Source organism: Paramormyrops kingsleyae, chromosome 5, assembly GCF_048594095.1.
Source record: "Paramormyrops kingsleyae isolate MSU_618 chromosome 5, PKINGS_0.4, whole genome shotgun sequence".
In the NCBI taxonomy this organism is placed as follows: Eukaryota; Metazoa; Chordata; class Actinopteri; order Osteoglossiformes; family Mormyridae; genus Paramormyrops; species Paramormyrops kingsleyae.
The window spans coordinates 10,526,822-10,552,559 of record NC_132801.1 but is presented as its reverse complement, the minus strand read 5'-3'; the positions used below and the strand labels follow the sequence as shown (position 1 = coordinate 10,552,559).

Below are 25,738 nucleotides of genomic sequence, written 5' to 3'. Positions count from 1 at the left end.
AGTTACTGAGTTATACCATTGGTGTGTCTGTATGATATTATACAGTAGTTACTGAGTTATACCATTGGTGTGTCTGTATGATATTATACAGTAGTTACTGAGTTATACCATTGGTGTGTCTGTATGATATTATACAGTAGTTACTGAGTTATACCACTGGTGTGTCTGTATGATATTATACGCTAGTTACTGAGTTATACCATTGGTGTGTCTGTATGATATTATACAGTAGTTACTTGGTTATACCATTGGTGTGTCTGTATGATATTATACAGTAGTTACTTGGTTATACCATTGGTGTGTCTGTATGATATTATACAGTAGTTACTGAGTTATACCATTGGTGTGTCTGTATGATATTATACAGTAGTTACTGAGTTATACCATTGGTGTGTCTGTATGATATTCTACGGCAGTTACTGAGTTATACCATTGGTGTGTCTGTATGATATTCTACGGCAGTTACTGAGTTATACCATTGGTGTGTCTGTATGATATTATACAGTAGTTACTGAGTTATACCATTGGTGTGTCTGTATGATATTATACAGTAGTTACTGAGTTATACCATTGGTGTGTCTGTATGATATTATACAGTAGTTACTGAGTTATACCATTGGTGTGTCTGTATGATATTCTACGGCAGTTACTGAGTTATACCATTGGTGTGTCTGTATGATATTATACAGTAGTTACTGAGTTATACCATTGGTGTGTCTGTATGATATTATACAGTAGTTACTGAGTTATACCATTTGTGTGTCTGTATGATATTATACAGTAGTTACTGAGTTATACCATTGGTGTGTCTGTATGATATTCTACGGCAGTTACTGAGTTATACCATTTGTGTGTCTGTATGATATTCTACGGCAGTTACTTAGTTATACCATTGGTGTGTCTGTATGATATTCTACGGCAGTTACTTAGTTATACCATTGGTGTGTCTGTATGATATTATACAGTAGTTACTTAGTTATACCATTGGTGTGTCTGTATGATATTATACAGTAGTTACTTAGTTATACCATTGGTGTGTCTGTATGATATTATACAGTAGTTACTTAGTTATACCATTGGTGTGTCTGTATGATATTATACAGTAGTTACTTAGTTATACCATTGGTGTGTCTGTATGATATTCTACGGCAGTTACTGAGTTATACCATTGGTGTGTCTGTATGATATTCTACGGCAGTTACTGAGTTATACCATTGGTGTGTCTGTATGATATTCTACGGCAGTTACTGAGTTATACCACTGGTGTGTCTGTATGATATTATACGGCAGTTACTGAGTTATACCACTGGTGTGTCTGTTTCAGTTCTTACTGTTATGTCAAAGAAAAGGTTATGGTGCAAATGAGAAATAAGCAGAATATGAATATTTATACATATAAAGAATGTTGAGGAGCACGGGGCCAGCCTACCATTTTGGTTTTGGCTAAAACATTTAAAAAATTAGATTTAATCATATTTTTATACAAGCACCATACATATTTCTGCTTCCAATAAACACTCAAAATTTGTTACTGGGACATACCGTTCTTGTACAATTGCACTGAAAGTGGGGGGAAGTGAAATGTTACAACTTAGCCCATGGGCGGGGTTGATTGTAACACTTGCTAGAAAAGTCAGTTTGAACGCAGTTAATTGAATACAATTCCATAGATATTATAGATGGATACTGTTTATGGACCTGTCCATCGAAACACATTCACAAGTCACAGAACATTTTGTGGAGTCAGAAGTCTAAGAGAGAAAATCCGGGGGGGGGGGGCGGGGGCTTTAACATGAAAAACTGTACCTTGATGCTTTGGCAGTATTGAGATTTGATTTGCCGACTTACACACACACAGCTAAGTGATTAAAAAACAAGTACAATAAAGAAATGTACTGTCACGCCGTCCAAAGCAGTCTTTGCTGTACATCTCTGCGAAAACACCAACATCCAGACGCTCTGAAAATTAGCAGGAGGCTGTGTCCCGGCAATGTGGTATGTTGACCGGAAGCATCCCTACTGGACGCTGTGAAAGGTCAGTGTTACACATAAACCTGCATTATGAGTCATGGTCATTAAGGCATTTTCAAAGAAATATGGTTAACCACCTTACTGCAGGGAACTATTGTGCAAATCGCCATATAAGTGGAATGTGCAATAAATGAATGGGTGTAGTTTCACAGTTGCGTGTCATGAGTGGGACTCATGAGCATTCGGGTAAAAACACATTTATTGGCTTTGACATTTCCTGTTGATCCATCCAGTAATTCTAGAAATTGTACTGTAGTTGAGGGGGTTAGGAGGGTTATGGATAAGATGGTGATAGAGAGTGACGGGCTGCCTGCAGAAATGTTGTTGCCATTCCGACAGCATCTTCTCTAGATTTCCCTCGTTGATAAAATAAAAGCAGTGCATCTGGGTGATTTTGTGTTTTTTGTGTTATGTGCCATGTAATTTAAAGAAATATATGCTTGTGGGTATATTGCGTTGTTTTATAATTGAGTAAAACCCACCATACTATTTAATAAAGAGACACGTGGGTAAATGTCTGTGCAGCAAGCGGCTGCTTCAGTTTTATCCCCGATGTCTGTGATGAGGCGAACACCCTCCTGTATGTCGAGCTGAACAAAAACAGAGAATGAGAAAAGCAGAAAGGGGAAATGGATATTGCTGAAGAAGTCGTTAAGAGGTTCATTGGTTTTTCGTTGTCGGTGAAGATGAGTGTAAATTCCTCCCTCCTCTTCTGGGGATGTGTGAAGCTGACGTGGAAAGTGGTTTAGCTAATATTAAGCAAACAGTTTTCTAGGCAATAGCTGTTTATGGGTTGTTAATCGTAGGCTTTAGTTTTCTAACCACTATTAATTAATAACCGAATAATGAGATGCGAAAAGTGTTGTTAAATGTTGTCATTCTGGCAGCATCTTCTCTCGATTTCCCTTGTCGATAAAATAAAAGCAGTGCATCTGGGTGATTTTGAGATTTTTGAGATGTAATTTAAAGAAATATATGCTTGTGTTTAGGTGTTTTACAATACTCCCATTGTTTCCAGGAAAGGAATTGTCTGCGCTGGTTTGGGGATGACAGATGCTGCTTCATTAAGTCTTTTTAGCACAGAAGGTCTGCCGATGTGAAGGTTTATGTAGAGGTTCACCTTCCCTCCCAGACAGCCAGTAGCATCCTATGAGAATGGTGGACTCTCAGACCGGGGGCGGGGGGGTGGAGGCAGGGTGCTATGCTGATTTTGGGGAAACTGGCCACCATGACCAGCCAAGAGGCCTAAGTACATGGTTTTATTACAGCACTGAGGTAGTGCTCATGGAACGTTGTCCAGAAAACTGTGCAGGGATAGAATCAGAGTTGGTTGTTATATGACAAATCTCTTCAGTCCCAGGGGAGGTGAAAGCCTGATGCAGAATGTTAAAGAGGGCCGGCAAGGTTACCCTGCTCAGTCTCGTGTTGCCATTTCTCACTCAAGTGAAACATCTAATCAGGCACCGTTTAAGATGTGAGCAAAGATAACGTATCTTTAAGAAAATCGGAACAAAGCTGTCAGTGGCGTTGGCTCATGCCGTGAAATTCAGCCGGCGCGGCACTAAACAGACCTCTGAGACGCCGAGCCTGTGCCAGTAGACGCACGATGAGCGCCGTCCCTCCCCCTGTCCTCCGCAGTACACCGAGCAGTTCGTGAGCAGCCTGCAGACGCAGCTGGAGCAGTCGAAACTGCAGGAGGCGGATCTGCTTGGCGCCATGAAGGAGATGCAGGACAAGGTGCTGGAGCTGGAGAAGGTCAGCTCACCGCCCGGCCATGTGTGTGTGATGCCAGTGTGTGACACAGCTGTGTGAACCTGATGCCCATTAAAACTGCTTTTAAGCGACATCAGCAGAGAGAATTCATTATCAGAAATTAATCTGTATGAGGAGTCACTGATGCTTTCCAACACTGGCCCCAAATCCCTGACTTCTAAATAATGAAGAAATAGACAGGAGAAATAAAACATCCTTACCTGGCACAAAGCCCCAGTAACAGATGCAGCAAGTGTTCACATTGTTTCTGATTAATGTGTTTGAATCAACTAACAAATAAGCAAAGACAAACTGAACTACTGGAACCAAAGTTAGCGTACAGAGTTTGGCCCATCAGGACCAGAAACACTGTCCCCACGGTCCCTCTGCATTCATCAACCCTCAGCAGTGTTGCAGTCAACTCAAGTGGGCTTCATTGCAATACCATGACTATTCAGGTATACAGTAGCCTGAAATAACATTCCCCAGGACCACGGTGCAACATACACATTCAAGTAACAAGGGATGAGATTTCACAATTTTGAAATCGCAGAAACACTGGGGACTGGACAGGAGAGCAGGGGGCCGTACACAGCGAAGGTGACGTGAGGATGGATGGATCCTTCTGATTTAAAATCTGGCCAGAGAGGCTCACGCCTCCTCCCCCTGAGGAAGGGGGGGGGTTCTGGCCTGCCTAAACGGTTTTCACACTGGTGCAGCAGCCAAAAAACATGAAGCTGTTGTTTGAGTGGGGGGTGGGGGGGGGGGGGGCACACCTGGTGCCAGAACGAGAAGAAGCAGGTGGGAAACGACTGTGCGTCGCAATGAAATGCCACCCTCTATGTCTCGCCCTCCCCCCACATGAATCCTCAAACCCTCAGACCCTCCCCGGGGTTCAGGGTTCCTAGAAAGACAGGCTTCACCTCCCCGTACCTGCAGCGAGGGAGCAGCGGGGAAGAGACCCCACTGAGCCCACCACTGCACCTCAGCCCCCCGCCCCCCAGCCCAGACAGCCGCCCCCGCTTCCAAACCTCCAGGGTAGATGCCTGTCCCCACCCCCCGCCACACAAACCGCAGGCTACGAGGCGCTGGGGAGTGAGCTGCCACACTGCCGATGTCACATGCAGATAGCGGCGTCGTTAGCTGCTGACAGACATCTTGGGCCACATGCATGCAGCCATGTTGTGCCTCTATCTTAAACACATGCTTCCCAGGACCACAGGCATGTAGCTGACCCGTGTTCTTTCTTGGATTCAGCTCCGTGTGTGCATGTTTGCATGCACTTTTTGCGTGCTCTGCGCTAGGGATGTGTATCTCCATCAAGGCAGCCAATGAGATGCATATCTTGATGCATTGCTAATGATGCGATACGTTAAAGATGCATATGAAGAAACTCCTAATGTGAGACAATATGGTTCACTCCTATTGCGATTTTGTGCAATTCAATATGATTCGATTCAACGCGATACCATGCGATGCAAAAGAATATGATGCTGTGCAGTTCAGTATGGTGCACATACAGAAATGGTTAATATATGATAAATGCAGAGGCCCTCTACTTAGTTCAGTCGTGTCCAAACGTTTTGAGAAAGACACAAGTATTGGTTTTCAAAGTTTGCTGTTTCAGTGTTTGTGGATCTTTTTGTCAGCTGTTTCTATGGCATTGAAGTATAATTACAAGCCTTTCATAAGTGTCAAAGCCTTTTATTGACAATTACATTAAGTTTATGCAAAGCGTTAATATTTGGCTTTTCAAAACCTCTGGAATTGGCATGATGTCATTCATCTTCTGAGCCAAATCCTGACTGATGGTAGCCCATTCTTGGATAAGCAATGCTTGGAGATTGTCAGAATTTGTGGGGTTTTGTTTCCACCCGCCTCATGAAGATTGACCAAAAGTTCTCAATGGGATTAAGTTCTGGGGAGTTTCCTGGCCATGGACCCAAAACGTCAATGTTTTGTTCCCCGAGCCACTTAGTTATCACTTTTGTCTTATGGGACGGAGCTCCATCATGCTGGAAAAGGCATTGTTCGGCACCAAAGTGTTCTTGGATGGTTGGGAGCAGTTGCTCTCGGAGGATGTTTTGATACCATTCTTTATTCATGGCTGTGTTCTTAGGAAAAATTGTGCATGAGCCCACTCCCTTGGCTGAGAAGCAGCCCCACACATGAATGGTCTCAGGATGCTTTACTGTTGGCATGACACAGGACTAATGGTGGCGCTCACCTTTTCTTCTCCATACAATCTTTTTTCCGGATGGCCCAAGCAATCAGAAAGGAGATTCATTAGAGAAAATGACTTTACCCCAGTCCTCAGCAGTCCAATCCCTGTACCTTCTGCAGAATATCAGTCTGCCTCTGATGTTTTTCTTGGAGATAAGTGGCTTCTTTGCTGCCCTTCTTGACACCAGGCCATCCTCCAACAGTCTTCACCTCACTGTGCATGCAGATGCACTCACACCTGCCTGCTGCCATTCCAGCTCTGCACTGGTGGTGCCCCGATCCTGCAGCTGAATCAACTTTTGGAGAAGGTCCAGGCGCTCGCTGGACTTTCTTGGGCACCCTGAAGCCACCTTCAAAACTACTGAACCTTTCTCCTTGAAGTTCTTGATGATCCAATAAATGGTTGATTTAGGTACAATCTTACTAGCAGCAATATCCTTGCCTGTGAAGCTCTTTTTGTGCAAAACAATGATGGCTGCACATGTTTCCTTGCAGGTAACCATGGTTACCAGAGGAAGAACAATGATTTCAAGCACCATCCTCCTTTTAAAACACCCAGTCTGCTATTCAAACTCAATCAGCATGACAGAGTGATCTCCAGCCATGTCCTCATCAACACACTAATCTGTGTTAACAAGAGAATCACTGAAATGATGTCAGCATTCTGGTATGCAAATTGCCATCATAAAAACTGAGGCAGCAGACTTCGCGAAAATTAATATTTGTGTCATTCTCAAAACTTTTGGCTACGGCTGTGAACATTAATAAATCTGATTTTACTGATGCGAAGTTATAAGAAACGACGCATCCTGAGTTTATCCCAAATTAAATCCAGTACACAGAAGTTTTATGCTGGTGGACTGATGCGAATTGGTGAATTTTACCATCCCTAATTCTTACATGTTTGGTCCTGTGCTTATCAAAGATGTTGGTGCATTTCAGGACTTTTTAGATACTTTCCAATTTATTTATCTAGGAGATCAATTTATCTAAAGCCCTATAAGGTTTAGAGAGCAGGGTCAGGCAGCGTTAAGTCCCTCGGCGTTAAGGTCCTTGCTCAAGTGCCCAGTGGTAAAATCATTCTGCTGGCCATGGGATTCGAACCGACGACCTTCCAGTCATGGGCGCAGTATCCAAGCCTGCTGAGCCACTCTCTTCCAAATATATAACAACTTAAACCCTCTTGCACATGCTGTGCTTTTATGTGTTACTAGTACTGCTTGTTTTCATCACATTTACCAGCTTTTTTTTGTGCTGTATGAAACCAAAACAATGCGAGCATGCATCGCTGACTGCTGTGGCTGTGCATCGCATTCCAGAGGAACAGCTCCCTGCCGGACGAGAGTAATGTGGCGCAGCTGCAGGAGGAGCTGAAGCTGGTGAAGCTGAGGGAACTGGAGACTCTACGCTGCTTCAGGGAGATGCAGGAGACGGTGACCGAGCTCAACCAGCGTTGGCCGGTGAGGGCGGCTGGTGGGGGGCTGATGAGGTGCAGAAGCGAAGGGCTTGACGGCCGGGAACTGAGAAGGCGAGGGCGGTTACTGGGGGTGCTGGTCACCGCGGGGACCCCCGGGCCAGGGAGGACACGATCCCCTCTGTCTCACCCGCCTCAGCTCCTGTGCGTCTCCCATTTGACAAATCACATTGCTGATCACATTAAGAAAGCAGTTTGAGCTGGGTCCTCTATCGTTTGCCCGGGTGGTTTTCATGCTGTCATCTCTCTCTCTGCTGCAGGGGTAGGGGGTCTTGTAAAAATCAATGAAGCAGTGAATAGTTTTTAATTGCATATGCTCTAATACTAAACTGTGTTTTTTGCTCTGAGCAAAAGTGCACTTGCCACCCAGATAAACAGCTATAAGCATTTCTTTTGACTGCCAAAGGCTTTTGCTGTAATTTAACTGATTTTTTTATCAACAGCACAGCTGAGGCCACAAAAGGGATGATTAGAAGATGAGTAGCGAGCATGAGAAATAATTACTCAATGTAGGAATGTAGAAAAGGGTATAAACCGATTTATACAATCTAGACACTGAGAGATCTGCACCGCTTCCATCAAACCGACTGTTTATTAGCTCAAGTTGTCAACAGAATCTTAATTTTCTCAGTAGGTTTTTTGTGTGTTCTGACCATTTTCTGCTGAAACCGTTCAGGTGTTACGGAGCGGCGGGGGCGGGGGTGGCCACTGGAAGGAGTCCCCCAAGAAGAACGCCATGAACGAGCTGCAGGACAAGCTGATGGCGGCACGCCTGCGTGAGGCCCAGGCCCTGGCAGAGCTGCGGGAAGCCAGACTGAAGGTCTTGGAGCTGGAGAGTCAGGTGAGCTGCGACTCGGCTACCGTGCCGGGTGCTGAGGGAGGAAAGGGCACCACCTGCAGCTGTGGAGGTGTTAGTGCAGCTAGTTCCGGTACAGCATGCTAAATCAAAATGAAACTCGTAGTCCACACCCCTGAGGTGTACAGGAATGTGCTTTATTCTGTCAACATGGTAACATTTGCCCAGTGATGGAAAGAACTTGGGTTCAAGGGCAAACAAAATCTTGGTCTGGATTTATACTTTCTGAACTTGAACTTTCTACCTCTGATGGGCATAAAGCAGGGGTGACTCAGGACAGTGTCCCAGTCCATCACAGGATACCCACAGGTCATTTAATTTAAGCTGTAAGAGCAACCTTGAGTATCCAGAGGAAACGGGGGGGGGGGGGGAGTCAAACCTGTAATTATGAGACTAAAGTGTTACCTGTTAAGCCTATTTCCCCATATCTCTCCCATATCATACCTTTGCTTTAGAAAAACAAATGTGGTTGCCACTGTGTGCCTTTCAGAACCAGATTCACAGCAAGCTGGTGAGCCGGCAGGGGCAGGAGAGCGCCGCCCTGCAGGAGAAAGTGCAATACCTCACTGCACAGAATAAGGGCCTACAGGGCCAGCTCAGTGAGGTGAAGAGAAAGCAGGCTGTATCTGACTGCAAGGTGAAATCTCTGCCCAGTTGTGTGTCTACGGGTGTGGTAAGTGCTTACTATTTTGCCTGTTTTGGTTTCTTATTCTGTGCTCCATTGGGCTGCATCCAACAGAGCAAGGAGGAGGTGATGGCCGTGCGCTTGCGTGAGGTAGACAGTATGGCGGCCATGGCTGAGCTACGCTTAAGGATCGCTGAACTGGAGATCCAGGTATGTCAACGAGGGATGCTAGGACAACAGCGTGGCAGAGCATGGGGCTCTGTGCTGGAGGTGTGTTAGCGTGGGGCTCGCGTGTCTGTGCTGGAGGTGTGTTAGCGTGGGGATCGCGTGTCTGTGCTGGAGGTGTGTTAGCGTGGGGTTCGCGTGTCTGTGCTGGAGGTGTGTTAGCGTGGGGCTCGCGTGTCTGTGCTGTTTGTGTGCGGGAGGTATTTAATTCAACAAGTTTCTGAAAGTTTTCACATCTCCATTTTTGATTTCGATTAAATTTGACAGGTGAATTACCTTCCAAAGCTCAGAAATGTTTTGTTTTTTAAATTGTCCCTTCAAGAGAGAGAGTGCATTTTCCACACCACATGTAGAAAAAAAAATGGTAATTCGGGGTGTTTTCTTATGAACTGCAAGTTTCTTTACTGTTATAGCTGCATGCCTCAGGTATAGCTTCTTAGGGAGGGGTACTTTTTCATGATAAAGGACATCTGTACGTGTATTTAAAACATTGACCTGTTACTCGGTCTCCTTCATGAGTCAAGCACCCCAAATAAAAAAAAATGCTCTTTTGGAGTCTCAAAAAAGCAGGTAGGGCCATGGGTAACTTTTTTTTTCACTTAATTTTCAGGAGAGTACTGTTTACTTACTTTCACGCTAAAAATATTTCTAAAGCGTGTGAAGTTCTCTCTCTCTTAATCTTACTTTTTCGTAGAAATAGCCTGAAGTGGTTCTGTACCCAATGTTCTGCCAAAGTGTGCAGAGTATTTCAGGGGAGTTTTCAGATAATTTTTCATAACCCAAAAAATGCAGTTTACTTAAATTTGGTGCATATTATTAAGAAGCAGGCTGTCTGAGCCAAGTAGTAATAAAATACTGAACTGTAATAGTAAATAAGTCACAGCTCATAAGAAAACACTCTGAATTATTTGCTACCCATGGTGTAAAAAAGGGGGTATATCTCAAAGGAAACAATTAAAAAGAAACAAAAAAGCTTTTTGTTTAATTCTCATGCCAAGTTTCATATGAATAATTTGTATGCCAAATTACATCAAAAGCAAAAATGGTCACACATAAGCCATTTGTTGGATTAAAATGGAATGAGCCATTATAGAGACACTGTATCTATGGTGGAGGATTATTATCATAGAAAATAAGCATTCATGGTGGAGTATTATTGTGAAGGGTTAGTGTCTGTGGTGGAGAACAATTATCTTAAAGGCTAAGCATCGAGGACTTCTCCCATAGAGAGAGTGTGTGTGTGTGTGGTCCAGGTATACCTTACGTTGTGGGGACCAAATGTCCCCACAACGTGATGAATACCCGTTTTTTTTTTTTTTTTTTTACCTTATGGGGACCAGTTTCCTAAACTAAAAATGCAAAAACTGTTGTATTTTGTTTGGTTACTTATGGTTATGGTTAGGGATGGGTAGGGATTAAGGTTGTCATAGTTAGCATTAGCATTTTTCCCATAGAAATGAATGAGCGGTCCCCAAAAAGATATGATTACACGACTGTGTGTGTGTGTGTGTGGTTGAGGCTTGCCAGTATAGTCTCCATTAGGGTCTTACCAGCATTTCTGACTGGGTGTTTCCCTGTCTGCTTGCTGCAGAAGGAGGAGGGCCGGATTCAGGGCCAGCTGAACCACACGGACTCCAGCCAGTACATCACGCAGCTACGGGAGCAGGTCGCCGAGCTGAAAAATGAGGTCAGAACCACGCCAGGACACCGCCACCTCTGACTGCGTGTGGAGCGATGCGGCACGGGAGCCCTTTGACCTTTGCATGCAGCCCAGTGTACCCCCCCTTCACACTGCATGACGAGCCTCCTGCACTGCGTGAGCTGTTTCTGTCATCCATCGCTCTCACGCAAACGGAGAACACCATGAGGGTGTCATGCAAAGGTTTGACGTCCCAGAATCGCTTCAGTGGAAAGATCATTCTTGTAATCGAGCACCCTTCCCCCAATCATGCTGAAAAGCCAAAACCTTTATGCACATGTAAGATGTGGTCGTGTGTGTGTGTGTGTGTGTGCGCGAGAGGCTGTTTTAATATATTGCGAGGTCTCGCACGCAAACGCACACCACGGAGAAAATCTGTGCCCACTGTGATGCAGGTAGTGATGGCTAAGGTCACTGATTACTCATCCCAAGAAAAGCAGAGCGTGACTCTGTCACTTGATTCAGTCTTTCTCTCTCTCTCTCTTGCTCTCTCCGTCTTGTTTAGTTTATTTTAAAGTACTGAAATCTGAAATTGTTACGATTTGAGTGTTTTCGTTTTGATTCATCTCGTCATTCGAAAGACTTCTTGTTATGGAAACCATCTCCTCTGCTCGAGTGCACAGATTAAGATGTTGTCATTGGTGTCCTTAAAGCCAAGAAATTCGCTGACATTTCGCTCAAAAAGCGCATCAGTCACAGCAGAAAAGACGTGTATGGTCCTGACCCCTATCCCATGATGTCCTGGGGTCTTCTATGATTTTTATCTCCGGTTGAACTGGGGATAAGCGATTTCAGCTTTGGAGAAAGTCTCCATGTTCACGAACAGCCTGGCTGACAGGGATGTTAAGTTTAATGTTAATTTTTACTCCCCAAAAGCCAATCCCCCAAAGCCTGGTGCTGTAGTGATTTATAGTATTTTGATTTTGCATTTGAAGGTGTTTGTTTTTCGCTTGCATGCGGTAATATTCAGTTGACACTCGGGGCAGCAGAACCAGGAAAGTGTGGGCGTGAGCGCAGTGGATCTCAGTCATAGTGAGTGTTCCTCTGGTTAACCACAGGTGTGCCCTCCCACCCCTCACCCCCCCCAACCCAGTCCTCTCCACCCCCCCCAACCCCCCCCCCCCCCCCCCCCCCGAATGGTGCTGAAGGGAAAAATCGGTGACCTGACCTCCCAGGCAGTCTGAGATTTACGGCCTGAGTCATGGTGGAATCCGCAGCTGACGTACCGGGGGAAACTGCGGAGTGGCGCTGTCACGCGAAGGCAGGGAGGAGGCTGCACGGGGCAGGGCCCAGGTGCATGCTGGGACGGGGCAGCGGGGCGACCTACGGAAGCAGCAGATCCACATGTGCCTGGAGAGACAGCCGCTTCCGTTGGTAGCCCTTGCCCTCCGCTTACCCAGACTAACTGGAACGGGGCGTGTTTTTAGTTTTTTGTTTTTTCTTCTTCACTGCATCGTGCTGGAAAAGCCCCTCAGACTCGTACAGACAAAATCTGAACTGCAGTCGGCGAGCAGAAACCACAACCACAGTGTCTCTGATTTTTCTACTGCAGTTTATCTGCCCATCACATCTTCCCCATAGACTGATCCGGCCTGGCAGCTTCCCCGGCTGCCCTCCATCACGCTTTCCCACACACACGCACTAACACACAGTGACACACACATCCCCCCCCCCAGCCTGCCCCCCACCTTCTCTGTTCTGCTTTGCTGAGGGGTCCGACCACTGCACCGTCTGTGTGGAAATAGGTCATGGAGCTGAGGCTGTAAAAATAGCCTGCAGTACTGCAGAGACGAATGTGTGCGAGCGCCATTTTTAAATTTTTTTTTTAAACCAGATTTGGAGCTCTTTCAGTAGACCGCAGATGTGTGATTGGCTCAAATCTTTTCTAAACACATGAAGTGTTTTACTTTATACATGTTTAAGACGCAATAGACTGTAGGCCCCCTGCAGCCTTGAGCAGGAAAAGCAGTTAGAAGTGGATGGATGGATTGATTTGATTTGCACATTTTCCAGAGCCCCTCCCCACCACCACTAAAACTATATTCCTATATTTTTCTTTCAACCCCAGGTCAGGCAGTTGCGTGGCCAGCCACACCGATTCCAGAACCCAGGAGGAGGATGCCTTCAGGACCTGTCTCTAGCAAGCCCCGCCTCAGTGGAGGGTGACTTTTTGAGCTGGGAGGAGGAGCTCCTGCCAGCCAAGACGCTGTACGCGACCCTCTCCTCCACGCCTTGCCATCCCTCGCCACGGCTGGACAGCGAAGGAGGCACCGACAGCGAGGGCGAGGAGAGGGCCGGCGAGGTCGACATGGCATGTCCGGAGACCCTGGATCACTGAGGGGGTGGTACAGGGTCACGTCCTACCCCCCCCCCACACACACACACAGACACACAGACACACACACCTACCCCCCATCACGAGCTGTGCCAAACCTTTTGACCCTCTGGGAGCTGCGAGTGTTGTGGACATGGTCACTGAGAACTAAAACTCCGTTTTGCAAACCTGCCGCCCCAGTAAGAGAAGCTCCGGATTCTGTCCAGGAGATCCGAGTGAGTCTCCTGGACCCTCCACTCCGATGGTACACCTTCAGATATGTCAGCTAGGCCGGCAAACTTCTCTCCGATTTTATGTCGGCTGCTAAGTATTTGCCACCATGTGGACGTTCTAAACGGTGACGTTCTCACTGTGTATCCCCAGCCTGATCCACTTTAACCTTGCCGCGGGGGTCGCGGCTGCGTGCTCCCACTTCCTGTGGTGCCCGGCCCTCCCCCCTTTGCCTTTTGGATGGCTGCTCCTCTCTCTGTCCTCAATCGTATGCTCCGTCACCCCCTCACGAAGCTCTGCCCACTACTGGCTCAACTCACCTAACGTATACACACTACAGCCAATGACAAATGAGCATGGCTGAGGAGGCGGGGCATCCCTGAAGAATAGAGGGGAAAGGGGCGGGGTCAGGAAGAGCAGGAGGTGAAGCATGGTCACTTTTACTATAATAGGGGTTCATTTAGGCGATAGAGATGAAAGATTAATAATATATCTGACTGTTTATGTGTTTCTGTGTGTCTATGCCTTGCGGACAAAGGGAGGCCGATTCATCATAATTTCTTACCTGTAAAGTCAGAATGCGTCAGAACTTCAAGGAACTCAACGTTGCCAAATCTTGTTTTTTTAATGTTATAAGTTATGTGTTTATTTATTTTGATATTTTTTTATAAATCGACACAAAATATACATAAATAGCTCATGGCGACGGCGGCCATTTTTTTTGTTTGTTTTCTTGCTCTTCTGTGCCAATTGCCACCCCGGGGCTGGCCAGGCCGCAGAGGCGACGCGGGATGGGAAACACCGTGCTGCTACCTGTCCTTCTGTTATTTATTGTGTTGCGTTTAAATTACAATGTACCCCCCCCCCCCCCAGACATAAATGCTCTCCCTGTCAGTTGGCCAGCCATACTGTGAACATGCTGGCAATCCCCAGTCTCCCCGCACTGTCCAGCAGCTGTCAGGACGGGTGGGAGCAGTGAGTGCGTTCAGCGGCGCCCTTCCATCTCTGGAACCACGGCAGAAAAAAATCGCAGTTACGCCGGCTTTCGTTTCAAACCCTTTAGCTCACACGGCGCTCACAGCTCACGCCTCCTGCTGGGTCAGCCTCTGTGTGGTTCGGCGCGGCGCTCAGAGTATCGTCTCCGTGTTGACTTCAGTACTGTATAACGACCTGACGATACCTCACCGGTTTGCTGTCCCGACACGAGGCCTTACAGCGCTGCCCCCAAGGAAAACCCACGTCCTGTTAGCTTTGTGTCTGTGTGTGTCTGTCGAGGTGCTGTGTTGCAGGAGGTTTTAATGGCCCAGAGTGTTAAACGTGATTTAAATAATGTTAGTGTGAGGTTTGTGAGCAGAATGAGGGTCAGGAGAGCTGCTATGGTTGTTCACATGTGGCCCAGTGAAGCACTGGCGCCTGGATTTGGAGACTGGCCTTACTGGAGAGTCTTTATTGGTAATATAGCCCTCTAATATACATAGATCATGTACTATTCATGGATACAGATATGATGTTAAAATATGCACTGTATGATGAAGCACATATTTTTTTCATGTGTTAAAGTATAAACACCCATCAAGGGGACTTTTTACGGGGCTGTGGAGGTTTTGATGCAGTGTTATGAGACGTTACAGTATTATTACTATTATAATTCTGATTATTTGGCAGAACTTGTTGGTTCTTTTTATCAGCTAACCTGTTTTAGCCTCCAGCCTGGCCTGGTCTTTCGGCTCACTACTGCGTGTTCCTGAGCTCCAACGAGTGAAAACTGTCTGGTAACTGGTTTAGACTGTCCTGGGGTCTGGGGTAACCAGTGTAGACCTTTAGGAAGGAATTCGAAGTGTTTTGTGACATTAACATCAAAGAGTTTGTTTTGCTGTTTACAGAAGTACCCTGGACCAAGTGCTACATTAGAGATGGTAGACTGGTAAGTGTTTTAGTTCGCAGTTTAGCTCTCCGTTACAGTGGGGCCCTCGGATCATTTTTGAGAAGGTTACCTCCGTGCTCATGATGTTGATTCCATCATCTCGTAGTTGACAGAGAAGTTCACGTTCTTGAAGTGGAACCCTGTCCCCCCTGCCGTGAGATATTTCTATGAACAGCCAGTGACTCACAAGAACTGATGCAAATGAACTTGTGATGGTATCCAGGCCAGCCACAGGAAAAAAAATATATAGAATATATAATAATCTTAAGATTTGTTTTTGTTCTTTTCTTTTTGTAATGCATCTGCTTTCCATGACTTTTGAAAGTAGGTTGACTTTCCTCCTACACCAGGTAGGGAAAGTGACTAACTGATTCACACTGTTTGAAGTTAGTATTTGACCCTGAAAGGGACAGTGGTGGCGGGTCGCCTGCTGTTTGGCTGGGAGGCACCCTGGTTATTACAGCCAAACGCCCGTCGGTCGCTACAGAAGGCTCACGCAGGTCTTCTAGACTGAAATTCTCAAACTCTTCATCCCATGGTTAAACGGAGATGCCCTGGAAAGGACGTCTTTTAGCCTTGAATTAACGTAGCACGGTGGGTTTCGTTTGTGGGACAGTCTGTATACCATAAAATCCTCATGTTGCTGTGAAGCTATGGCAGTTGGCACTGTCATTATTAGGACTGAAGAAACAGTAACGATGACTGTAGATTTTGGCATAATATTTGAGCCTCTAGTTGGCATCGTCATGGGTACGCCTGAAGGTCAGTGGTGTTCCGTTCGTATATTTGTTGTCTTTCATTAAACAGAAAATTGTTTTGTCAGACATGAAGGTGCTCCTAGCTGAAGCGGATTTCTCCTGCAGAGAAGCTGCTCCCAGCTACCCGTTCCCCTGTTCCCCTTCCATTAACAACGGTACCCCACCACCCTGTCCTGCAGTTTAACCACGTGATGTTCCAAACCCACTCTAAGGATGACTACTATAATGATGATACTATTGATGAAGATGATGTTGAAATTATTAATGGATTCAGTGTTCAGTGGATGGTAAAAATAAATATTTACACTGTACATTCGCAGAAAGGAGATTTTGGCCTGGGATTTTTCTGACTTGCACGAGTGTTTAATGCACATGTATCATGAGACCTTGGATGTGACTTGGGGTGTGTATGTGTGTGTGTGTGTGTGTGTGTGTGTGTGTGTGTTCCTCTACAGGCCAGCCACTTGACTGCTGACTCAGGCCAGCCTTCCCAGTTACACCGCAATTACCAGCAGTGTCTCCCTTTCTTGTTCAGTTTTTCTTTTCCTCTGTCCTATTCAGTAGCATAGTTTAAATCTGTCCATCTTTTTGAGACACGGTGACCCTGATCTGACCTCCCTTCATTATTTTACTAGCTGTGAAGGTTATTTTTTGTCCCACAAAGCCCTGCAGAACTGCATTTTCTGCATTTTCATTCCACTGGCATTTTCTCGAGCAGCCACCTTAAAGGCGTCTCCAGGCCATGCTGGATAGCGTCACCATGACTCCTGAGCGCCATGTCTGCAGCTTGCAGGTCAGATACTGGGTTCCTTAAAGCCTGTGGTTGTGGCGAAGTCCCCGCCCAGCCTCCGGCCCATGCATCTCCTCTGCTCCCCTGCTCTCCTCCACGCTGGTCGGGGGCCTTTTTCTATGCGGTTGATGCCGTTTGACAGATATGAAGCTGTGAAGCCTCAGACTCACTCTGGCTTTTGAGTGAGAGGACACAGGAACCCATGTGACCTGTCAGGAGAGCAACAAGTTGATGTGTATAAGTCAACGTGAGATGCCATCTCATAAGAGGATGTCACCCGTCCGGCAAGCGAATGCATCACCGTTACCCTCTGTGTCCCCTGCTGTGAGGGAGCACTATCTGACAGTGGTGCAGGACAAAAGACAGACAGAAAAGTTGTTTAACAATCAGTCAGCTGCTGTCTGAATCTTTTACAAATTTGGGGTGGGACTTTCTCCTTTTCTTCCTGCCGTCACCCACGTCACAGTGTAAAGTTTCATTTTTCTTTTTTTTTTTTTGTTCTGACCTGCTTCGTGTGCCGCACCAACGGCCGCGGCGCACAGGAGGCGCCCTGATCGAGCCCCAGGCTGCCTGTCAGCCAGGGAGAGGAAGCTGTCTGCGGTCTCCTCTGCCGAGTGACTCAAAGGTACCCACCGCGCACCTCCCCGGCTCAGTGTCGCTCGGTCCCGCACCCTGGGCCGACCCGCCATCCCTCTGATTTATCACCGTTGGACTTTTCCACGCTGCTCTCAAGCCAGACTGCCCTTGGTGGAACGGAGGAGTAGGAGAAAGGTGAAGAGGAAGAGGGGGGAAGAAAATACTGGCTTTTTAAAATGACTCTTGCTCTCTGCAGAGGAAAATGTTTTTATTAACTATCAAGCGGATAGTGGTGATTAACAGCTGAGAGTGGATTTTTTTCCAGCTCCATACTCATCCTCCCTTCTCAACACAGCAACTTCACACAATTTGGTTTTAATATCAGTAATAATCTGATAATTCTGGTAAGTTTCAGGATTCTTCTCACTTTAAAAATGTCCTTGCTCCTCTTGATGGGTTTGGCCCTGTAAGCGGATAATATCGTTAATGTTTCCTCCCACCTCCAAAAAGACCTACAGAATATCTTTTCAAACTGCTGTGTTCATCTTCCAGCTGTTGTTTTGTCTTGTTGCATTTGTATTTATTTAGATTTTGCAGCCTAAGCAAGCGATCAAGCCGATAAGTGTCATAAAATCAGAAGGTCTTTCGTTTGTCACCCTAGAATGTCTCCTGGTGGGACAGGGACTCTTTCAAGTGGGAAACCTGTTGGTAGCAGACTAACTTCACTACACAAATTTTAAAACACATGTTGCAGTTGTAGATATTGCTCCATGAACCGTTTGTCCTTGTTACATCTCCTACAGAAATACAATGAAATCAAAGTGTCCTTCTGTAAGCCTTCAATATGAAACATATTGAAGGCATAATTTAATTGTTGCTTCAGTGATAATACATTAAAATATAGGCTTACATTAAACTATCATTGTAGCTATATGGATTTTTTTTTATCATTTGCAATTTTTATTGAATAATGCAAATGAGTTTTAATCCTACATAGTTAAAAAAATATATACACACGCGTTATGCAGGAAACTATTTTATTTCATTTAGAAATAAAGTTTCTCCTTAGCATTAAAGTAATATTTTAACACGGCCGGTCTTTGGCCAGTGCGGGTTGTTCATTCCTTTAGTGAATATGTTTGTGCATCTTAGCAGAGATGCTGCAGGCGGCATCGCGGAGCAGCGGCTCCTGTTGCATTTTAAAGTCGTTTACTGTAACTGAGCTGCGGCGATTTGCGGCTGCAGCCCAGTTAATGCAAGCTGCATATAAACGGTTGAGAAGCAAGTAACTTGCGGCCGACGGGCTTCGGGGGTGTCTGCAGGTGGCAGGTCTGCGTGTTTTTACGCCCGGCGTGTTGATCGCAGCTGTTCGTCTGCGCCAAACACGGGAGGGGAAAAAATTATGCATGTTTTTGTTAAAAATTAGGTTTTTTTTTTTTGTTTTGCCTTGGGCGGGATTAAAGCGGGTATATGCTTCACTACAATCTGAGGCAAAGGATTTGGAGTCCCATTCCACCCGCTTCTGTTTCTGCAGTTGGGCACTAAAACCTCAGCTGGGGGGGGTTAGACGCAGGTGCACCGTGGAGTTAAACTGCCATGGAGACAGCTGTGCATGGTTGAGGGGGGGGGACCACTACAGCACGGAGCTTTTTCCTAAGTGCAGTATGCGCTTTACTGCATAGCCTCGTCTGCTGGTTATCATGCGCGTCGTTAGGTCTGATCTCTATTTTTTTAAATAAAGAAATAAATAAATCAAGCCCCAGGGAAACTTAACTTGGCCCCTGATCTTTACAATAGCTCCCCTGCTCGTTAATTATTTTTATTCAATTATAACATTCACCCAGGGGCGCCGTAAGGGGGAGGAAAGCTAGGACGATTCCAAGGGCCCCTGAGTGACAGGGGCCCTAAAAAATTAGGAAAATAACTGTATTGGTTTGGACTGGGGGGCCTAATATGATATGCTTTCATGGGGCCCAAAATCTCTAGCAACGCCCCTGCATTCACCTATCAATTTTAATTATTGTCAATCCTCACCCGAGCAACAAATCTTTAAATAAAACTAAATGGAAATAGATGAAATGATCTTTATGGAATGAGTCTTCGTGACTTACAGTTTCTGGTAGGCTATTAATAAAATGCACCGAATCCATCAAGAGAAGGTGTAACATTGCAATAGGCCTAAAAACTGGTCGTGTTGTAAAAAAGGTTTTACTGACCTGGTCTACTATGGATTTGTGGGCCGTTGTTGTATCCTACTGGAGTCTATTTACTATCAGTCCCTGAAACTAATTATAGAAATTTATTTGCATGTTTCATGTTTTTCTTTTTAACATTTGACTTGGTAGGCTGGTATTTATTTTTCAGTGAATTAGTTATTTTGATAATTGGTACAATCTGCCAAACTATTTTTGACTTGCACACTTCCGGCTGTTTAAAAATCAGTTATCTAAAATATGTAACGGCTAAAAAATTGAGTTGAGAAGAGTTAGGTGACATGAAATTCATACATTAACATTTAATCAAAACTTGTATAAATACACTAAAATTATACGTGATCTTAAAAGTGAACCGAGCTAGTCTAGGGAAACAGTGACTGAATCTAAATATTTTGTTTTAAAATTAAATTTAAAGGTTCTATATGTTTAAGGTTTAACAGAATGGTGCGACAGAATTCGGTTTATTTGTGTTCAATTATAATCTGTAATTTCACCATAAGAATCTGTCATTTTGTTGTTATTATTATAATTGTGTTTAACTTTCCTCTTTAAATAGAATCAAACCTTTCCCCGGTGTCAGACCGATTCCTAACGGTCAGCTTCAGATGCGGTTATCGCGACCGCTAACTCAAGGAAGACTTACAGCAGAGATTTTTCTGTGTTGTTCCTTGTCACCTTTTTCTGTCCTCTTAGCTGGAAAGTTACTTGGTCACCCAGCGTAGCGCGTGATGCTGCGGAGTCTTAACGGTGCCGTTACGCTCTGACCCTGACGGTAATAACGGTGCCGTTACACATTGACCTGACGGTCTCGCCCGCCCAGTCATCCGGTCATACTGAGGCGTTGCTGCTGCTTGATGTTCACAGCCCTTCGTGGCTTTTCTATGGCCTCAGGATTTCTGAGCTCTTCGAACGTGCAGGGTGGGGGGTGATTTGTGTCATCATTCACGGGTGTTGGTTATCCCTTGTAGAAATGAGGAACAATTTTTATTGTGATTTCATGGTCCTGGTGGTGACTAAGTTGTTTTTAAGTTTGAAATACTGTGCCTTGAGGATGCTTGCACGAGTGTGACAGACGAATTACATTACTGATGAGAACGGTATGCAGCCATCTAAAAAGTTTTACTGTATTTAAATATATAAAAAATACATACATATAAACACACAAACATAGAGGCCGATTGTTCAACTCTGCTTAAATGCGATGTTTCCCCGTAGAGTCAGTAGGTGTTTGAGGTTTTTTAGAGAATCACTGCTGTTTTCCTTTTTGACTCGGTTTAGCGTTTTCATTTCAAAGTACGTCTCTCACACGCCATGGTTTCTGAGACCTGCCCCAGTGTGTGCAAACGTGTGTGCTGGCATTTTGCTTTCATCTCTGAAGTTCGTTTGACACGATCACACAATACTGATCTAATATCAACTGAATGCCATTGATGTTATGCCCCTGAAACCACCTGATAAAATCTAATTAATCTAAATCGAATTAATCATGTTTTATTATTTCAATGTTAGATAATTTTGTGATAATTACACAAATTAATTAGACACGTTTTAAAACGTATTTTAATTTCAGTATGCAAATATTAATAGGCATTAAGAGAACCCCAGTTTTCAAATTTTAACGTGTCAAACCATGACCGAAATTCAATCGACATCTACATCAAAGCTGACTCATACGGAGCTTAGAGACGCTATACACTAATCAACATATAGTGATGAGTGTGTGGTATACTAGCGCATGCCGTGTATCATATAGAGCGATTGGTGTATGCACCGTACGCTATGTGCTAGTAAGTGTATATGGCGTACTGTAAACAGGGACTGGTGAATAGTCAAAATAAGTCAGGTTTATTTCTCCACTACATTTTCGGTTAAATGCAATATGTTTAATCAAAGTCCTGAACAGCTTAACTAGTAGATTATAAAGATAATTTAATGCCTGTTATTTTATAATTTAACTAAAAATATCACATAACACCAATAAGCACCTCAACTAAGCTACACCAAAACAACACAAGTCAATGTGCTATGCACCAGTAGGTGATACTGCGTACAGTATAGGCAAATAAGCGTGCAGGAGTACTGAATACAGGGATCGGTGTACACCGTGTATGGAATATTCTACTAAGTATACATAGCCTACTTATACAGGGATCGGTGTACACCGTGTATGGAATATTCTACTAAGTATACATAGCCTACTTATACAGGGATCGGTGTATGCAGTGTACAGTTTACACTGATTGTGCATACAAAGTACTATATACAATGATAAGTGCATACAGGGGCTCCAAGCCTCAGTGTCCTTTTTCACGAGTTCCCCGTCTCTCTGTCTTTGTAGCTGACCTCAAACCCAGCCCCCTCTCTCCTGCCATGCCTCGCTCATTCCTGGTCAAAAGTAAGAGGGCAGGATCGTACTCCCTGCGTCCTCTAGATGCCAGTCCCGGGTCGACCACCTCCACTCTCCGAACTGGGCAGCCCTGCGGACTCTCGGTGGAGCCGGCGTCGCCGGGGCCTCCCCCCGCGCATGCCGCGTCACGTGCTGTGGAGCCTCAGTGTCGGGACACCCCCTCCCCGTGCCCTCGTCACACCGTCCAGCCTCCAGGCTCTGTGACGGACGGCGACCCGCACCCTGCTTGGTCCCCAGGTACAGACACACAAGCACACACCATACTCCTCTCTGCTTCAAAATACTTATTCTAAACTCCTACTCTGCACCCTCACAGAGCACTCAGACCGCATAGCAGTGCCGACTATGTTGCCCTCTCCATCATTGCCGTGGACCCCACTGTGTTCTGAGGCTCTGCAGAAAGAGTTACATTTCGAGAAACTGCTGAATACCATAATGAACCACCAGCAGGGGGCGCCAGAACAAGGACAGCTTGGCAACCTCCATTGCTCTGTATGCAGGTGTCTCACGTGTAGCAAGGTAAGCTCATTCTGCACTCGGATGCCGTTACGACCTCCCAGGGCACAGCCAACCAGCAGGGGGAGCTGCGGCCTCCTTCACCAGCCAGAGGAGCGCAATATATTCCTATCTCGTCTGAATGATCTGACTGCCCTGCAGATGTTTCCCTCCGCCTCGAGTTTGGATACTACTCATATGCTCTGGTCACATGGCACGAGGCTGACTGTCCCATTGGCCGCTTACAGCAAGGAGAGCGGCCAGTCATATAACATCAGGCCGGACGCAGGAGTAAATGGCAGAATAAAGGTGAGTTTGGTCCCTGATCCCTTGATCGGTTTATGGATAATTAAAGGGATAGACATTGATTTTATTAAAGGGATATATCAACATTCATTTTATTAGTTGATTTTTAAAATTGTATTATTTTTCAGCATTACATTTGTCTTTCTTCTAATCAAAGCAACTTGAACCATTCCTGATACTGGACAGTCTTTAGGTGACTGTTCTCGGTGACAGCACCAGTCAACAGCACAGAACCTCTTTAGCACACAGATTGGTTCTGTTCCAGGAGAGGAATTTCACCTGCAAGGTGTGCGGCAAGGTGTTCAAGCGCTCGTCCACCCTGTCCACGCACCTGCTCATCCACTCGAACACGCGGCCCTACCCCTGCCAGTACTGCAGCAAGCGCTTCCACCAGAAGTCCGACATGAAGAAACACACCTTCATCCACACGGGTCAGTGCGGGCAGGCGATGTGATCGACACAGGAGCGCTTATGGGTCTTAGGGGATTTCTGTCTTTTTGATATGGTTTCCGCACCATATGTGTTGTAGGATTTGGGCCGTCTATTGGGTGAACTGGCTATATTCACATTCCCTGATATCCAAGCACAGGGAGCTGACCTTGGAGTCGTACTTACATCAGAACAGCTTAATACTAAAGCATTTGTTCTTAGCTCATTGGTGTCAACTTAAGAGCAGTATATCCAGGGACATATCTAGGATTTTTAAGGTGGCGGGCATAAGAGGGCCATAATTCATACAGAGGGGCAAGGGTTATCATTAGCCAATCATATGTTTTGAATCAGTGATTGACAGGGAAGGGGCACTCCAAGGGCCAATCAGCTTTCAGTAGGAAATACTGCTGATACCTTAACACCGGTCGTCCATCTCTGATTGTCCTGCAGGCGAGAAGCCCCACGTCTGCCAGGTGTGCGGCAAGGCCTTCAGCCAGAGCTCGAACCTCATCACGCACAGCCGCAAGCACGACGGATACCGTCCCTTCTCCTGCCCCGCCTGCCACCGGGGCTTCCAGCGCAAGGTGGACATGCGGCGCCACCAGGAATTGCACTGTGGATACAACGGCGTGTTCGCGGAGAGCTGAGGACTGGCTGGGAAACACACACACACACACACACACACACACACACAACAACCTGTGGCATTAAACAAACCACTCACCTCCATTGCTCAGCCCACACATCATGGCTCTGACTCTGTACATTCACAAATTTTATTTCCCATCGCCAGTCACGCAATCTCTGTGATTAAAGGGCCACGACCTTTGCCATTCTGTTATGACGATGCGGCCCACACACAGGCTGAAACAGAAAGCCCTCTATACATGACGACACCGTTTCAGCGAGGACCGTACACCAGAATGCCCCCCCCACCCCCCCCCCCCCCAGGCGGCCGTCATCTCTGGAATCTCTCACGTGGTGCTTACTTTTACTTTTTTCTGAGCTTCTGGGTATCAATAAAACGCTAACGGCATTTCAAAGGAACAGCCCTGGTTAGTTCTTACTGTATGTATCTCTGCAGGATTTCCACTTTGGTGGTGAGATTTCTGCAGGCGTAGAATGAATCGTAAAGCTGGCTTCCTGTGATTAACCTGTATGCATTGGCCAGTAAAGTCCCATTGTTCCCACAGCTTAACTCGGTGCGGAAAGGTGCTTTAAAAATATACATTATCATGGATCAGCAGAATGCATTCGAGCTGCAGTTACTTGGTTAAATTAAAACTGTTCCTCAGAAAACTACAGCAGCTTCAGGAAAGTCCCCTATTTGCCTATTCGGTTTATTAGACTCAAACTGCATTTTAACGAATGTGCCAGGGAAGCAGTTATGTTTGGACAAGACTCTTTCTGCTCTGACACCACAATATCCTATCACTTCATTCTCCTTTCTAAGGCCAGCAGATTCAATTTAATTCAATAGTATTTTATAGAATAAGAGAAATGAAATGCAGGACTGGGGAATGAAGGGCAGAGGGAGATCGAGGAGATTAAGCCCTATCCAGAACGTAAGCGGTTCGCCCAAGCCTCAGATTGGCTGTCTGCCTGAGTATCGGTGTCGCCATTCTGACACCCCCAGGTCCCGAAGACAGATAAATGTACCCACTGCAGAGATCATTCAGCAGCCGAATCTAATCAGAATGAAGAGCAAAGTGAAACTGAACACTGCAAACACCATAGCAACAAGACAAAAGGAAGTTTCAGCCTACGAAAGGAAGTACGAGAGAGAACACACACAAGCTGCATTAAAGGAAAAACATGCATCGCAGTATACATTCAACCTGCCTCTGATTATTACAGATAACTAGCTTTCAACAGCAGCACATTGAGAGATCTATGTCAATCAGGGCTTCACACATAATGGCTGCATGCAATATACACGTTCCAAGAACACAGAACACTTTTCAGGGTGGTGCAGAATCTCCGACAGGAGAGAGAAGCATGGATCGTGCTGGGCTGCTTATCGAGTAGAGGGTCGCAGAAAGTCCTGTAGATATTCCCAGGCAGCAGGGGACACAAGGCAGGGAAACGTGTAATCAAGCAACACATGCACACAAACTTATAAACTGCCAGCACATACTGAGTGATGCTAATCCTCTCCTGGGACTGGCTCCGGGACTTTGCGTGACCCTGTGGTCAGGCAGGCAGAATAGTATCTCTGCAAGCAGTGAGCCTTAAAACAAAGTAACAGATAGAGGCAGAGGTGGACATTTCAGGTCCAGAAAGTAAAAATCCAAACCAGGATTTTGTTTCAACCAACCAGTTGAGTACTATATGGCTGTGAATCTTTATACTCAGTAGGTTGGTTGAAATGAAATCCTGGTTTGGATTTTTACTTTCTGGACCT

General features: G+C 45.6%; 2 protein-coding genes and 1 long non-coding RNA gene across 8 annotated transcripts in view; 2 read left to right on the top strand and 1 right to left on the bottom strand.

The window, feature by feature from the left end:
* The window catches only part of LOC111833546 (EVI5-like protein), a 41,188-nt gene extending 24,750 nt beyond the window's left edge, over positions 1-16,438 (top strand). For all 3 annotated transcript variants that reach the window (XM_023791917.2, XM_023791914.2, XM_023791915.2), the window contains 7 exons: positions 3,670-3,786; positions 7,326-7,466; positions 8,157-8,321; positions 8,827-8,973; positions 9,076-9,171; positions 10,778-10,873; positions 12,954-16,438. In XM_023791917.2, coding sequence (XP_023647685.1) covers positions 3,670-3,786; positions 7,326-7,466; positions 8,157-8,321; positions 8,827-8,973; positions 9,076-9,171; positions 10,778-10,873; positions 12,954-13,223 — 1,032 coding nt within the window. In that variant the 3' untranslated portion in view covers positions 13,224-16,438. The remainder of the gene's footprint in view (positions 1-3,669; positions 3,787-7,325; positions 7,467-8,156; positions 8,322-8,826; positions 8,974-9,075; positions 9,172-10,777; positions 10,874-12,953) is intronic.
* Positions 16,439-16,506: 68 nt separating this feature from the next.
* LOC111833548 (uncharacterized) lies at positions 16,507-20,474 on the bottom strand. The gene is made up of 4 exons (XR_002835784.2): positions 20,338-20,474; positions 17,906-17,942; positions 17,408-17,640; positions 16,507-17,111 (listed from the first exon to the last, which is right to left on the bottom strand). It is a non-coding gene; the product is annotated as an uncharacterized lncRNA (long non-coding RNA).
* On the top strand, positions 17,614-24,395 carry LOC111833547 (uncharacterized). 4 transcript variants are annotated; one of them, XM_023791919.2, is made up of 6 exons: positions 17,614-17,882; positions 22,033-22,338; positions 22,418-22,620; positions 22,759-22,905; positions 23,168-23,333; positions 23,785-24,395. In XM_023791919.2, the coding sequence occupies exons 2-6, from the start codon at positions 22,065-22,067 to the stop codon at positions 23,979-23,981; spliced, it is 987 nt and encodes a 328-aa protein (XP_023647687.1). In that variant the 5' UTR covers positions 17,614-17,882; positions 22,033-22,064; the 3' UTR covers positions 23,982-24,395. The 4 variants fall into 4 exon arrangements, with proteins under 4 accessions (XP_023647687.1, XP_023647691.1, XP_023647688.1 ...); XM_023791923.2 differs by lacking the exon at positions 17,614-17,882 and adding an exon at positions 19,414-20,466; XM_023791920.2 differs by lacking the exon at positions 17,614-17,882 and adding an exon at positions 20,684-20,791.
* The last annotated feature ends 1,343 nt before the right edge of the window (positions 24,396-25,738 follow it).